At 37.6% G+C, this 16,706-nt stretch overlaps 1 protein-coding gene across 1 annotated transcript in view; it reads right to left on the bottom strand.

Annotated features, from left to right (window-relative positions):
• NAALAD2 (N-acetylated alpha-linked acidic dipeptidase 2) overlaps positions 1–16,706 on the bottom strand; it is a 38,687-nt gene that overhangs the window by 13,064 nt on the left and 8,917 nt on the right. The window contains exons 5-13 of the mRNA XM_058663719.1: positions 16,472–16,573; positions 15,705–15,830; positions 13,687–13,873; positions 10,577–10,670; positions 8,614–8,712; positions 4,513–4,598; positions 4,115–4,234; positions 3,928–4,010; positions 997–1,060 (exon numbers count right to left, since the gene is read on the bottom strand). Coding sequence (XP_058519702.1) covers positions 997–1,060; positions 3,928–4,010; positions 4,115–4,234; positions 4,513–4,598; positions 8,614–8,712; positions 10,577–10,670; positions 13,687–13,873; positions 15,705–15,830; positions 16,472–16,573 — 961 coding nt within the window. The remainder of the gene's footprint in view (positions 1–996; positions 1,061–3,927; positions 4,011–4,114; positions 4,235–4,512; positions 4,599–8,613; positions 8,713–10,576; positions 10,671–13,686; positions 13,874–15,704; positions 15,831–16,471; positions 16,574–16,706) is intronic.

Raw genomic sequence — 16,706 nt, 5'->3', positions numbered from 1 at the left:
AAAATGAGGGCCCTGTGTGATGGCTCAGTGGCTAAATCTTTGTGTTACACAGGCCGGGGTCCCATATGGGCATCAGTTCATATCCCAGTTGCTCCACTTCCCATCCAGCTCCCTGCTTGTGGCCTGGGAATGTAGTAGAGGATGGCTCAAAGCCGAGGGGCCCTGCATCCATGTTGGAGACCCCAAAGAAACTCCTGGCTCTTGGCTGTGGATCAGCTCAGCTCTAGCTGTTGTGGCCACCTTGGGAGAGTAAACCAGCAGATGGAAGATTTTTCTCTTTTTTCTCCTCTGCTCTGTAAATCTGCCTTTCCAATAGGAATAAGTAAATCTTTATAAAAGAAGCACAGATATCTTTTTAAAAACGTAACATGAACTTATTACTGAGAAATCTCAAAAAATGAGGATATCTGAGATAATGGTTTATAACTTATAGGTTGAAAGAACATCAATCCATCAAGTCTCAAGTTTTTAGCTCTATGACTATTTCAGTGACATACTTATCTCAAAGTTACCAGAAGTTGTGTAGTTATTCAATTTAAGTTTTCAGATGTGTCCTGTATACATATAACAATAAAATGTAACATATTAATAACTTACAGACACATGACATAAAAATTCTTGGAGCTTTTAGAATTTATTTTGTTTATTTGGAAGATAGTGCAAACACAGACAGGAAACAGAGAGAGAGAGAGATCTGTTCTCTGTGGTTCACTCCTCAAATGCCTACAACAGTGGAACTCGGCCAGGCCAGGCCAAGGCCAGGAACTCAATCTGGGTGGCCCGCTTGAGTGATCAATACAACCAGTTGAGCCATCACCTGTCTATATGTAGGGTGTGCATTAGCATGAAGTTGAAATCAAGAATGGATGTAGGACTCAAATCCAGACACTCTGATATGGTATGCAGGTGTCCCATATGGTGTCTTAATCAATATACCAAATGTCCACTCAAAAAATACTTTTTTGTAATTTTACTTTAAATTGAAATGAGAGTTACCTTCTATAGATGAATCTGAGTTGATATACGCAACACTTCTCTCCTGGAGTATTTTTACATTTTCCTACAGTTGAAGCAAAAATGTTACTTCACTCACAGCACTTGTAATTGTAAAGCATAAGGAACATAAATTTGTGAAGAAAACAGAAAATAAATGAGTCAATACCTACTTGTGACCATAATTTCTGAAAAACAAATGTTGCAAATTTGTTTACTGGCATTAATGCAATTAAAGCAAGACAGACTATTAGGAAAGAGTGGCTACAGTTTATAGCAATTGTAGACAATCTCAAAGCAGAAGTATTTTCAAAATATGGCTCCTTGATTTCCTCCATCGGAATATGCAGATTTGAGGTTCCCAGATTCTGACATCCAGACAACTGAATCAGAACTGTGCATAGTACTTGGAATTCTGTTTTCTGACAGAGGATCAAGGTCGTCGATGTTTCTGTGCACTGCAGTTTGAGATCCAGTAAGAATGGATATTTAAGTAAAGTGATCATTTTAAAAGTGATACATAGAAAGCTTCCACTTATATATGTTTATTTGTAAAGTGGAGAACTGAACAAATATTAAAAGGCTTAGTGTACAGAGAAAAATTAGAGGGAACAAAGGAGGTACAGATTAAGACAAAAATGAGATAAGACTCTCTTTTTCTCCCTCCCTCTCTCTCATGCACACACACACACACACACACACACACACACACACACTGATGCACAGATTCAGAAAGACTGAAGTAGTCGCACCAATGGGAACATTTTCATAGGGCCCTTCACCTCTCTAGAGCTAGTTACCTTATGAACATGTTACAGTCATCACAGTTAAAGCTGTGTTAGATCATGGCACACAAAAGAAGTGTCATCTCTTTACACTTGCCTGCATAAGAGAGATGAGAGATGCCTCCATTATAACTGGAGGATCATAATTTCCATTATATTAGATTTATAATGGACATAAAGAAGATTCCTTCATAGGTACTAAAAGTAGGTACGTTTGCTGCTAAACATGACCAAGAATCTCCTAGAAAACTGGAAGAGTATTGAAATAGCTTTTTAACCTATTTGTATATAAAATAACAAAATACATATTTATTACTTTAGGATTTTTAAATGTTCATTTTAATCTGCTAAAATTATTAAAAAAACAGACATGTGTATATGTGTGTGTCACAAGAAACATTTACAAAAGCAGATTACGTTGATGAATAAAGTTTGATTAATCTAAATTAGTGTGCTACTTCCAAAATTCATAATCATGGGCCTGACATGATAGCACAGCGGTTAAAAGTCCTCTCCTTGAGGACAGCCCAAAGCCTTGAGACCCTGCACCCATGTGGGAGACCCGGAAGAAGTGCCTGGTTCCTGGCTTTGGAGTGGCTCAGCTCTAGCCATTGCCACCGCTTAGGGAGTGAATCATCGGACGGAAGATCTTTCTCTCTATCTCTCCTCACTGTATATCTGCCTTTCCAATAAAAATAAATCTTAAAAAAAATCATAGTCATGACAAAAATTACAGAGTAAAAATTTGCAATGTAAATGGAACCAACACAGTATAAATTGTATCAGACAAGTAAGTGTGTGCATGAGTCTATACCTGCATTTACTTGATTTATATTACTTTTAAAGTTATATTGGAGGAAATTATACTGGAGCGACACATTTTAAAAAAGAATGTAATGACAGTGAAACATGCGCCCTTATAAACTCACAACTGATAAACAGTAGATAGTGGTAGGAAAGTAAGTACTTACACAGTGTAACTATCTTTGTAAAGATGTATGAGCTTACCTTATACCTTTAAGAACTTGAAGATTACTAAATACAAAGTTAAGGAAAGAAAGGAAGGATAGGATAGAATAGGAGATAGAAAACCAAGAAGCAGTGACAAATGAAAAAAAAATATGGTTGAAAAGGAAGGAAAATACCTCTGAAATTAAAAAGGAAGGTCAATTTATTAAAGTAATTCAACTTATGAAGTCATCATCTTACATTTACCACTCAGGCACACTTCTGTTGTGAATAGCAGAACATGCCCAATGGCTCTAATATTATGCAGAGTCTGTAAATGTTAAGCCATAGTCAAAGTATTGTTACCTTAATATACTCTCTTATGCTGCAAGGACTTTTCAGCTGAAAGAACTCCAAGGAAAACTTAGAAATGTGAAGATAAACTCCAAGGATCTGTACAAGTTACTGGATCAGTTCATTGATTAACACACAAACAAAAAACCCAGACTCCTACTTTGGGATGTTTTCTGAATTTATTGATTCTACTTAGTTTTAATAAAATACACATAGAAACTAACATATCTTAATAGGAATGAATACATATTTGTGATCTAGCAATGGGAAATTCTTTTACCAAACTGGATGTAAAATTAAATTTTACTGAATTTTCCTGGAAGATAAAACTGTGTTTCTTGCATATTTTGAATCATTCACCAAATTATGATTCTTTTAGATCATGAAATTTTTTTGTTATTATTACAGGATATATAGATCTTTCTCCTGCTGATCAATTTGAGAATGGAAGTTTGGGGGTTGGGAGAGATGACATGCTGGTATAATGGCTCGACTGGCTAATCCTCCATATCAAGTGTCGGGATCCCTCTGGGTGCCAGTTCATGCCTACGCTGTTCCATTTCCCATCCAGCTCCCTGCTTGTGGTCTGGGAAAGCAGTAAAGGATGGCCCAAAGCCCTGAGATCCTGCACCCATGTGGGAGACCCAGAAAAAGCTTCTGGCTCCTAGTTTTGAATTGGTTCAGTTCTGGCCATTACAACCATTTGGGGAGTGAAGCAGCATATGGAAGATCATTCTCTCTGCCTCTCCTTTTCTCCATAAATCTGACCTGCATTTTCAATAAAAATACATAAATCTTTTAAAAAATAATAATAAATGAGAACAGGCACCTTTTCTGTCTGACCTACCTCAGCCCATTCTGTGGAACCCAGAAGTCCAAACTCTTCTGCATCCCAGCTAGCAAAAATGATAGTTCTTCTAGGTTTCCAACCTGAAGTAATTATAAATATACGTGGTTAGATACACCTGCCTAAATATAAAGGAAAACTAGGCCAGTCATTGTTGCCATCACCTAACCATAGACATGTTATTCACCTTTAGTTATCAGTTTTCCAAAACTCTGGGCAATTTCTTGCAAAACAGCAGTTCCACTGGTTGGGTCAATACCTCCAAACACCCAGGAGTCCCGGTGACCTCCCAGAATGACATACCTATCTGGAAAATAATGTGTTCAAAAAGCAACAAATTAAAATGCATAGTAAGTATAATTCATGTTTTAAAGTTAAACTTCCTCCTGCTTCCATTTCCTCCACACAGAAAACATTCAACAATATAAAGTAAAACCTTCCTTCAGAGTTTTATACTTCTCCCCCCCAAATTTTGTAATTTCAATCCAGCCAAAATCAATTGTCATGACTGAAGCTCATCTTTTGTTACTATTTAATTTTTGCAGAAACCAAATGTAAAAAAAAAACACAAGTCCAGTGACTCACCAGGTTCCACGGATCCTGTGATGGTTCCAATTACATTGTAAATTCTTGTAATTTTATTGATGTTATGAACATGCATTCTAACCTTCCTAGAATTTCAATAGGAACACATTACTTTGGATAGGGTGATATGTCTACATTTTAACATTTTATTGTGAAAAACAATCTTATTGTGAAAAACAAAATAAGGCTGTCAAGGCCGCATAGCAGGCCAATCTTTCACCTATTCGTGTCCCAGGTGCTCCACTTCTGATGCAGTTCTCTTATTATGTCCTGGGAAAGCAGAGGAGAATGCCTCAAGTCCTTGAGACTCTGCACCCACATGGCCGACCTGGAGGAAGCTGAGGCTTCTGATTACCTCAACTCTGTCCATAGCAGCCATTTGGGCAGTGAACCAGCAGATGGAAGATCCTTCTCTCTCTCTCTGTCTCTCTCTCCTCTGAAAAAATCTGTTTTTCTTTTTTTAAGATTATTTTATTTTTATTGCCAAGTCAAATACACAGGGAGGAGGAGAGACAGAGAGGAAGATCTTCCATCCGATGATTCACTCCCCAAGTGAGCGCAATGGCCGGTGCTGCGCCAATCCGAAGCCAGGAGCTCTTCTGGGTCTCCCACGCGGGTACTGGGTCCCAGGGCTTTGGGCCATCCTCGACTGCTTTCCCAGGCCACAAGTAGGGAGCTGGATGGGAAGTGGAGCTGCCGGGATTAGAACCAGTGCCCATATGGGATCTCAGTGGTGTGTTCAAGGCGATGACTTTTACCCGCTAGGCCATGACCCCGGGCCCAAAATCTGCCTTTCAATTAAAAATAAATAAATGGTAAGCAATAGACAAGGGACAAGTTACTGTAAAAGTTACCTCCCTTGGATCATAAAAAGCAGTGCAACACATGTGTGCTTAGAAAAAAAAAACTGGAACATTGTACACTAGGACAAATAATTATCATGTATTCACCATACAAATATAACAATTGTCAGCACTGCTGTACCACATGTAAAGCAATTGCACATATCAAGATAATTTACTAAGACTTAAGCAGACAATTTAAGCAGAATTTTTAAATAAGGTGAACAGTTTACATTTTTCTTCCTGATAGTGTGTTGTTGATATATACTAATAATTGAAAATATTATCTTTCAAAATACCTTTGGTATCCATTCTAAAAATTTTCAAGTACTTATGGGTAAATCCTTTATTACAAAACAAGAAAGACAGCCTATAACACAATAAAGGAGATCATTCTAGCCTATCATTTGGATGTTTGTCTTTATGGTAATTTCTGCTGTTCAGATAATTTTTGTCAGATGATGGAAATAGTAACCGCAGGTACTTTGTGAAAGAACTGTGAGGATGTTGACTTTAAAAATTACAACGAATTACATTTTTAGATGAAAATTTTGGAAGCTCCTGCTAAAATGAACATGTTCATAATTAAATTTCCTGAACCTTCATTGTTTATTCTGATTTGAAGTAAAACTGAAATAGTCATTAATGAATTACAATTCATCAGTTTAGGAAACAAGAGAAAAACACGATCAAACTCAGTCAGACAAGGAAAAAAATGTCACTCACTTACAAATGAACAATAATATGTGAAAATGGTAAGCCGCTTTTTAACAAAGAAACAAAAACCTGAAATGTCTTTAATATGCTAGGAATGGGAGGCTCTTGTTGGTTCTCATTTGTGGTTATTTGTTGCACACATCAGTGAGCTGCCAAGCCAAACTTCTCTAACTGCAGAATTTGGTCTCTTTCTCCCCAAAATATTAAGTTGGTGAATTTATATAGAGAAATAGTATTCAACTAAAAGTATCTTCAAGAGAAAACTTAGTGAATGTGCATATTAAGTTTTCTTGTTTTAAGGCATTTGTTTTTGCAACTGAAATCAAAATTAGTAACAGAAACATTTTTAGTATGTGTTGCTAAATATATAAGACAAGATCTGATTAGGATGAAACCCAAATTAGCTGATAACGTCATTAATGAAGAAAATTAAAGAATAATCCAGCAAATGAGGAAAGAACTGTTAATCTAAATATGAAAGTAAACATACATTGTTAGCTCAGAATCTCAAAAAACCCAAACCGAAACAAAAACCCACATTTTTTTTTAAAACCCACATTCTTTAATTCTTCTGTTTTTCCAAAGGTTAGTACTTTTTGCAACCAGAAATACATGTAAACTTCACCTTATCTTATTATCCCTTCGAACTCATTATGGTCCAAATAAACAGAACTCTAGGGCTTAGATTCCATCTGCCTGATTTACTCCTTGCTAATTCTCCACAACCCTTAACAGTGCCTGAAGAATAGTAAATCTTCCCTAAATATTTAAAGTGAAGGAAGCCTCCTAGCAAATCTTAGAAGACCATGGCTCCCTCATGAGGTGTTTTTACCTCTGCCTTTCATGATCTTTATTTTATAGTTATGTAGAGAGGGAGTTAACTTGAAGAAACAAAGCAGTAATGCAAATAAAGTCCACTAAAATGCAAAATCTGTCCAGTTAAGCTTCATTGGAGTTCCTTCCCCTGTTACGGAAGAAAACAATTTTTCCACTGTTAAGTATACTCATTGTGACAGCCTTGATAAGCCGCTGTTTTTGGTATCATCGTTAAATTTTCCTTTGAACAAGTTTTAACACCTTTCTTGATCCCATATTAATGAGTTAAATAAATCATTGCATATTTGTGTATTAAAAATGATCCTTTATCAGTTTTGGAAGTCCCACTGAAGTGGAAAATGGATGCATCTTGCAGAAGCAGATTGAAACAGTATACAGCCATTCTTCACATCTTCTTTTGGCTCTCAGAAGCAAAAGACAAACGCTCAGAATCTCTAACTTTATAGTTTCTCTTTTGATTTTGTGAAGGTTAAGTTATTTCCCACTGCTGGCAGCAATACCCTGAAATTTGGCTTCTGTTTTGTTGGGGTAAATGCTCTAGTATGGACTAAGAATTAGCAAGAGCTCTGTGGGATAAGAGATAAGGAGCTAGTTTTCAGGATTTTTTATGTTGGTTTGTGTCAAAATCAACTACAGAAACTAGAAAAAAATAGAAAAGCCCTTTGATAGTTTACGTTCTTCTAGTCAAGATAAATTGTGACAAAGTATTATTATTTAATAACTTTAATTTAAAAAAGTTATATATTCCCAGATCATTTGGTGTTGATTTCCCGCTCCTGCATTTCAAGTAGTTTATTCCTTAAAGTTGTGAGCAGGTCATGCTGTGTCACAGCACTGTGCAAACTGATCTTGCCAGGTTGTATTTTCTGTTTGCCTTACAAACTTCTATTTCTGACAGATAAAGCTCAATAAACATAGTGTGGATCACTTCTTCTCTACAACAGTTCTTTAGTATTTCAGTCAAAATAATTATAATCATGACAATTCATTCATGGTAACTATGTGATTTACTCATTTGATCTAATTTAATCCACATAGGAAGCAATCATTAAACGATGGCTTCATTCTTTTTCACCTCTTCCTTTGACCTAATCTAATCCAGATATAGCATTTTTCCATGTTCAGCTTCCTTAAAAATTTATTTTTATTTGAAAAGCAGAGTTTCAGAGAGGACAGAAAGGTCTCTCATCTACTGTTTCACTCCCCAAATGGCTGCACAGCCAGAGTTAAGCTGAAATGTAGCCAGAAACCGGGAGTTTGTTCTGGGTCTCCCAAATGGGTGCAGAGCAAAGGACTTGAGCCACCTTCTCTGCTGAATTTCCGGGTCATAAACCGGGAGCTGCATCACAGTGGAGCAGCTGGGAGGCGGACCAGCAATCATACGGGATTTACATACATCCACTTATGGTGGATGTTTAACCTATGACGCTAGTTCCGTAAAGACTGAACTAAGAAAAATATAGTTACTCCAGATGTTAAATTGGTACTCAAATGTAATAAATCTTGAGGCGCCATGAAACTAATATTCATATTACTATTGGAAGAATCCAAAACTTTAAGTATCGTGAGACTCTCATAAGATTATCAGTTGCTCACTGATGAAAATGAGACAGAGAGATAAGCAAAAAATACCTGAACAGTTATCTTGATATTTTTACATGGAAATGTAAAGCTTTTCCAGGCTATGAAAATAGCATGGCATTACCTGAAAGAATCACTCCTGGCAAAGCCAGGCCCAATTCTGTACCCCACATTAAGAGCTCCCTTCCAGCTCTCATCTGGTGGAGCATTTCCTCCCAAATACCTGTTAAGAGAAAAGTAAAAGGCTGAGCATCACAGTTTGCAAGGGGAAACCATGGGGCTAGTATTTCATTCATACATCTAAGAAATACTTATTGGCCATTTAGTAAGGTACTTTAATTTTTTAAGATTTATTTGTTTCCATTGGAAAAGCAGATTACAGAGAGAAGAAATCAAGAGAAAGATCTTCCACCCATTGGTTCATTCCACAAATAGCCACAACTGCCAGAGCTGAGCTGATGATCTGAAGCCAAGAACTTTTTCTGTGTCTTCCACATGGTTGCAGGGTCCTGGGCTGTTTTTCCCATTCTCTTTCAAGTAGGGAGTTGGATGGGAAGTGGAGCATCTAGGACACAAACTGGGGCACATATGTGAGGCTGTCAATTGCAGAGGATTAATCAGTGAGACATTGAGCCCCATATATTGCTGTGGGGCTTACATTCTACTGACACAGCCTTAACTGAGATGAAATAAATATAAGATACAACATGCTACTGATAACTGCGAAGGAGAGAAAAAAAAAATAGAATAGTAAAGGAAGATGGACACGAACCAGACTTTGGGGCTGATGTTGTGATGTAGTGAGTAAAGCCATCGGCTGTGACTCAGTATCCCTTATGGGTGCCAGTTTGAATCCCAGATGTTCCCCATTACAATCCAGCTCTCTCTGTTAATGTGCCTAGGAAAACAGTGGAAGATGGTTCAAATGCTTAGGAGATGATGAAGTTCTTGGCTTCTAGCTCCTGGCTTCTCCCTGGCCCAGCCCTGACCCTGTACCAGTGCATGGAAGGCCTGTCTCTTTGTCTCCTTTAAGAATAAGCCCTCTGCTCTTGATTCTAATGACTTACACAGGGAGCCACCAACTGCAAGAAATTCATGACTCTAAGGGGAAAAAAATTAATTTCCACCGAAGCTGCTGATTCCATTGTAGTCCTCATTTGAAAGCATTATTAGGTTGTGCTAACAGACACAAGGAGGAAGGGTAGAAGTGAGGGAGGCAGGGAGAGTAGAGTGGGAAGTATCCTTATGCTCTTAAATCTATATATAAAATGCATGAAATTTGTTCTCACCATAAATCTTTAAAATCTAAAGTTGAAGTTGGGATTTAATATAGCAATATCAATTATAGAATACAATAAAGGCAGGTGTTGTACACTGTCTTCCAGCTACTGTACTATGCATTTTACATATATGATAGCAAAGTGACCCTATCAGGGAGAGGCAGTTACTATCTTCAGCTTGTAGATAAAGATAAAAAAAAAAGATTATGTTACTGGTATAAAGTCACATATCTAGTAAATTGTTGAACATTACCATATTTTTAAACTATAGGCCAAGTATAAATGCACATCTAAGGAATTTAAGAAAATCCAACCATTTAAAAAACACTCACCTCTAATCTATGGAGAAAAAAGATGGTATTAGTGAGGACATTTAGCCTAGTGGTTTGGATGCCAGTGAAAGCTGCTATGTCCCATCACAGGGTTGTGATTGGAAACCTAGCTACAGCTAATGCCAGTCCTGAGAGTTTCTGCTTTATGAGAGGCCTGAATTCAGTCCCTGGCTTTGAGAGTCAGCCAGTGAATGGGAGTACTCTCTGTGTCTCTGTGCTTCTTAAGTAAATTAATTTAAAAAATGGCTCTGAATACTTCAGTGAGCTTTCCACTTGGTCATGTATACCCTCTTTATTATTTATCTTCATTAAACTTTGCTGAGGATGCTTACTTTTGAAAAAATTAAATTGATATGTTCTTTCATTGCTACTTCAAGAATTACTTTATCTTCAACATAATGTTAATTTTTAAAAATCAGAAATAGATCATCTTGTTTAAAATATCTTAATTTCATATCTAAGTAGAAGACTATACCGTAATAGTATTTCTGCATCATTATATCCAATGGGATGAACAGGTATTTTGGGAATTCCAACTCCTTCTTCAACATTAAGTCTGAAAGTATATTCTGTAAAAGCAAGTGCATAAATGAAAACAACTGAATAAACAAGGTGTATACAGGAATTTATTTTAATACTATTTCATATTTGCTGCACATTTTCAAGTAAATAAAAAATTTGCTAAAAAGCTCAACAGTTGGTTTTACTTCTTAAAAATCTGATTTAATAAATTTTGAATCATTTGTGTTAAGATAAAATCAATTAGATTACAATTTCCAAAATTTTTGACAACCCACATAATTCTCTTAAATTTTAAAAGCATTTTATTTCTTCAAGACTATCTATAGCCTTTTTAAAGAAGTTTCAGTTAGACACCTGCAAAATGTGTGCCAGATTTTAAAACTAGAAATGCATGAAAAAGTAACCAAAAGGAATTTGTGAGATTTTGGAACTAATGAAAAATATATTTTTCACAATAATATAGTGTTCTCTTTAAATGTAGATTGAGAAGTATTTTCAGCCTTAAAATCTCATTGAGGCTTTGGCTTTCAACCAAGAGAGATAAAATAGGCAGGATTTAGCTTCACATTTGCAACAATCTACAAATCTAGAAATGATAGAAAATATGAAACTGCAGTTTTACATAAGATGTATTTCTTTGGTTTTTATTTGGCAAGCAGAGTAATAGAAATGGAAAGAGAGTCAGAAAGACAGAAAGATTCATCTGCCCACTCCCCAGATGGTTGCTATCGTCCAGGCGAGGCCAGGTCATCCAGGAGCCTAGAATTTCATCCTGGTGTGCCACAGTGGCTACAGGGGTGGCAGGGGGTCCCTCATCTGGACTATCTTCTGCTGCCTTCCCGAGCACATCAACAGGAAGGTGGCTGTAAGCAACTTTATATTTTTTTAAGATTTATTTATTTTTATTGGAAAGGCAGATATACAGAGAGGAGGAGAGACAGAGAGGAAGATTTTCCGTCTGATGGCTCACTCCCCAAGTGACCACAACTGCTGGAGCTGAGCCAATCCGAAGCCAGGAGCCAGGAGCTCTTCCAGGTCTCCCATGCGGGTGCAGGGTCCCAAGGCTTTGGGCCATCCTCGACTGCTTTCCCAGGCCACAGTCTGGGAGCTGGAAGGGAAGCGGGGCCACCAGGATTAGAACCGGTGACCATATGGGATCCCGGCGCATGCAAGGCGAGGACCTTAACCATTACGCTATTACGCTGCGCCCCATGAGCAACTTTATAACTGACTGCTGGAGCTATGTCATGCAGTGGATTGAGTCACAGCTTGTAAAACCTGCATCCCATGTGTGAGCTCTGACTTGAGTCCTGGTGGCTCTGCTTCTGATACAGTATATTCCAATCGGTGTTTCTGAGGGATCAGTTTTCAGTAAATTTAACTAGACATTTATTTTAATCCATTAAATTCAAAAGGTGCTTTTGGTGGAAATTCTCATGAAAGGAACAAGAATAACCACAAACATTCTGAAAAGGGGACATTGTGGGCCCGGCAGCGTTGCCTAGCAGCTAAAGTCCTCGCCTTGAACGCGCCGGAATCCCAAATGGACGCCAGTTCTAATCCCAGCAGCTCCATTTCCCATCCAGCTCCCTGCTTGTGGCCTGGGAAGGCAGTCGAGGATGGCCCAAAGCCTTTGGACTCTGCACCCATGTTGGAGACCTGGAAGAGGTTCCTGGATCCTGGCTTCAGATCGGCATAGCATCAGCCTTTGTGGTCACTTCGGGAGTGAATCATTGGACGGAAGATCTTTCTCACTGTCTCTCCTCCTCTCTGTATATCTGACTTTTCAATAAAAATTAAAAAAAATAAATCTTTTAAAATGGGGGGGGGGACATTGTAAGTCGGAAGACTTGCCTGTTTAGAAAAAAAATTTAGAAGATTGGAATTCAGTGGAATTCTAGTCACCAGCAACATGATGTTCACATCGGGGTGGGTCTTTGACCTAACAACTAAGATAATGCTTAGGACACTGCATGCAATATAGGGATGCCTGAGTTCAAATGCAATCCAAATTCCACCTTCCTGCTAATGCACACTCCAGCAGGCAGCAGATGACACCTCAGTAGTTTAAGATCCTACCACCTTGTTTGGACTCCTGCACTGAGCGGTCAATTCCTGGGTTCAGTCTGTCTTTGCTTCAGTCACTGTGGGTATTTGGGGAATGAATCAGCAGAAGTGAGTTGTTTTTATCTCTGTCTCTCTCAGACTCTTTGCCCTTCAAATGATAAAAATAAAGATTGTCGTACTAAGGGTTGACTCACGCACTGCTGCTGGAATGTAAAAAACAACTTGGAACCTTCTTATTAGAAAATCCATCTACTAAATTATCCAGTGATTCTAAGTATTTACTCAGGAAAAATGGAAGTATATGTACACACATAATTTGTACAAATGCTTATAGCACATTAATGTGTAATAGCTCCCAGACTGAGTATGATCCAAATGTACAAAAAGTAAAAGCATAGACAAACTTTTTGGTGTAACCATTCAAAGGAATTCTCATCAGCAATGATGACACAATGAACTGCTGATATAAACGGTGTGGATTGCAGTGCAGGTCAGGGCATAGGAGGAGCTGAAACAAGAGGATTCTGAAAGGATGATAGAAAACATTTTTGGGGAAATGGATTTTTAAAAATTTTGACTGTAGCAGATGGTTTCAATATATATATCAAAATTCTAATTTTGTGTTTTAAAAAGCTGTTAGAAAAAATTTTGGCATCTTAAAAAATAGGTGTATTACCTAATGATGAAGATAATTCCTGGGAAGTTCAGGAAACCTAAATTCCAGTTTGAGAAAAGCAGTATTCCTAGGGGTATGAGGAGATGTGTGTCTGACCTTTACTCTGCCAAAGGTAGGAGAATTCCAGCCTAGAGCCCACACTAAACAAAAATTTAAAGCTAAAATAGTGGAAGAGATATGCTTTGAATTTCCTAGCAATGGTAAGCCAAAATAATATATCACAATTTTAGTTTGAATGTTATTCTTTTGAGATTTGCTTTTGTCCAAAAAGGCAAGAAATAGTTTTGCAAAAACAGTGAACTGACAGGCTCATTGATTACCTTTAGCTGGATAGCCTGGAGTGAGTGGGTCACCAGCACCATTCAGATTTAACACATTTCCTCTCTGGGCTACAGTGCCTGGAAGATTCCATCCTTTGGGATATGGCTGTACCTCAGGGGCAAAGTAGTCAGCTGGATCTGAGTACAAGATGATTCCTATGGCTCCTGCTAGCATGGCATTTTTAACCTGTAAGGGAGAGTGTGTGAGTGATAATACAGAAATGGCATGATTAGTTTATTGTTTTTAAAAGCACTAATCTAACTATGTAAAGAAATAAATATTACCTTTTTTTATTATACCATTAACACATTCAATTACCTTTGCCTTGAATATAATTTCCGTTATTTTCCTATTTATTCTATGAAACAGGTTATCACCTCTTCAATGAAGTATTCCTATTATTCCCAAACTGAAAATTAATGTCTCCTTTCTTCTTTGCACTTCCATATTTTGCTAAATTTCTGTGACGAAACATGCTATTTATGTCTATTTCTCCTACTAAACGAAAAGTTTTACTGAGACAATGCCTTATGTCTTCTTTGTATTTAAATATTTTCTACCCAAAATCTCACACACCAAATAGTAAGCATGTTATAAAATATGTGTGAAACTCACCTGATACAGATTTTTATTAAGAGTCTTAAAAAAAAAAAAAAGAGTCTTACTATATGAAAAACTGCCTAGAGTGTTTTTTTTTTTTTAAAGATTTATTCAGTTTATTACAAAGTCAGATATACAGAGAGGAGGAGAAACAGAGAGGAAGATCTTCCGTCCTATGATTCACTCCCCAAGTGAGCCGCAACGGGCCGGTGCACGCCGATCCGAAGCCGGGACCTCTTCTGGGTCTCCCACGCGGGTGCAGGGTCCCAATGCATTGGGCCGTCCTCGACTGCTTTCCCAGGCCACAAGCAGGGAGCTGGGTGGGAAGTGGAGCTGCCGGGATTAGAACCAGTGCCCATATGGGATCCCGGTGCGCTCAAGGCGAGGACCTAAGCCGCTAGGCCACGCCGCCGGGCCCAGCCTAGAGTGTTTTAATAAGAATATTCCTAACAATCCAAATTGGACAAGAATAGGACAGACAGCCTGGGGCCTGGTACGCTAGCCTAGTGGCTAAAGTCCTTGCCTTGCAAGTGCCAGAATCCCATATGGTCACTGGTTCTAATCCCGGTGGCCCTACTTCCCATTCATCTCCCAGACTGTGGCCTGGGAAAGCAGTCAAGGACGGCCCAAAGCGTTGGGACCCTGCACCCATGTGGGAGACCTGGAAGAGACTCCTGACTCCTGGCTTCGGATTGGCTCAGCTCCTGCCAGCCGTTGCAGTCACTTGGGGAGTGAACCATCGGACGGAAGATCTTCCTCTCTGTCTCTCCTCCTCTCTGTATATCTGACTGCAATAAAAATAACTAAATCTTTAAAAAAAAACACCATTAAAAAAAAGAATATGACCCAGTGAAAAATAAATTGCCTAATGTATAACATCATCTGTGTTTTAAAAATCTATATATAAAGTATGCATATACATCAGCAAATATATATTTACAGCTCAGATAATTGAGTCTAAAAAGAGTTAAGAAGATTGATTATATTTGAATAATACACTTGCATAATGGACTGGGTTTTTTTGTTTTTTAGTTTATATAAATTTCCTTTAACTAAATGTTGAATAACAAATGTTACTTTGTAATAAAATAATTTAAAATTATTTCCCTTTATGTAAACTTCATGCTGCATGAAAGTAAGAATTTCCGTATACATAGAAAATAGCCACAGATCTTGCCAAACTGTGCTCATTGTCAGGTAAGGGGAACAGTGCACGCAGGTGTGTATTTGACATTCATGCCGACTCTAGCCAGCGATATCAGTGGCTTAATGAATGGCCACATTCCAAAATTATTTTTAGAATGGTGAAGATAAAAGGTGATTTTTTAAAAGAAACCTTGGAAATCATGAAGCAGTCTGATCATTTACATTTATAGGATATATATTCCCCCCTTTCCTCCAAAAAATAACACCATACTTTGTTTCCTCTGAAGATTTTCCCATATCTTGCAATAACAATCTTTCCAGTGCAGTTGATGTTCATCTCTCGTTCAAGTTTGAAGAAATCTTCTGTGCGAGCATAATTCACATACACAAGATCTCCCTAGGAGGGAACGATACAATACCGTGAAATTAAGCAGAAAACCAGAAAAAAGAAAAAAAGAAAAAAAAGTTTGCTTCACAATATTGCACCACCCAAAGTTTTCTTTCCTTTTTTGCAATTTATAAAAGGCTCATGCCAATTCTGCAGTTTCTAGATTTTTACAGATTCAGAGAAGTTAAAAATTATGGTGACAAATGAGACATATTTAAACAGCATATTCTGCATGAAATTTCCAGTATATTCTTGATAACAAGAAATGAAGAAATGCTACTTCAAAAACTTAAGTGGCCTGATCTATCAAAACATATCAACTGTGAAAAATTTAGACTTTCACCAATTAACAGAACTTACAGAAGCACCTATTGCCATTAGTGAATGCAAGCATATTTCGTTTTATTACTTCAAAGTGGCATCTCTTCATCAGGGTCAGTTTTCAATGTATTTGTTTTCTTTCTTTTCCTGCTATGTTTTTCTTACAAATCATATTGGTTTTACTTTTAGGGGATGTGTTCACAGTACTCAATACTGAATAACAGATTCATGTGGATGACTTACTAACTGCCTTCATTTAAATCTGACACACAGGTTTTACTTAACAGGAAAGTGTCAAACACTAGAACCAGCAAACAACTTTGTTTTACCTCTGGTGTGCCTTGCGGTGAGAAAGCATTATACGGTGGTACAATATTTGTAACATTCTCATACCCGTCCGGTGCTGATTCAAGGTATGTTGTTTTGAAAATCTAGCAAAAATGGAAAGACTCAAATTGAAGAGAATAATTTCAGGATATTAGAAATGCTCAATTCATTTTTGGACAGTGAAACATTCTGGAACTAGGTAGAGCTATGATAAAGAACTCTATCGTAATTTTGTCT

This window comes from Ochotona princeps, chromosome 4 (genome assembly GCF_030435755.1).
Source record: "Ochotona princeps isolate mOchPri1 chromosome 4, mOchPri1.hap1, whole genome shotgun sequence".
NCBI classification, from domain to species: Eukaryota; Metazoa; Chordata; class Mammalia; order Lagomorpha; family Ochotonidae; genus Ochotona; species Ochotona princeps.
This window is presented reverse-complemented; position numbering and strand designations above follow the sequence as displayed.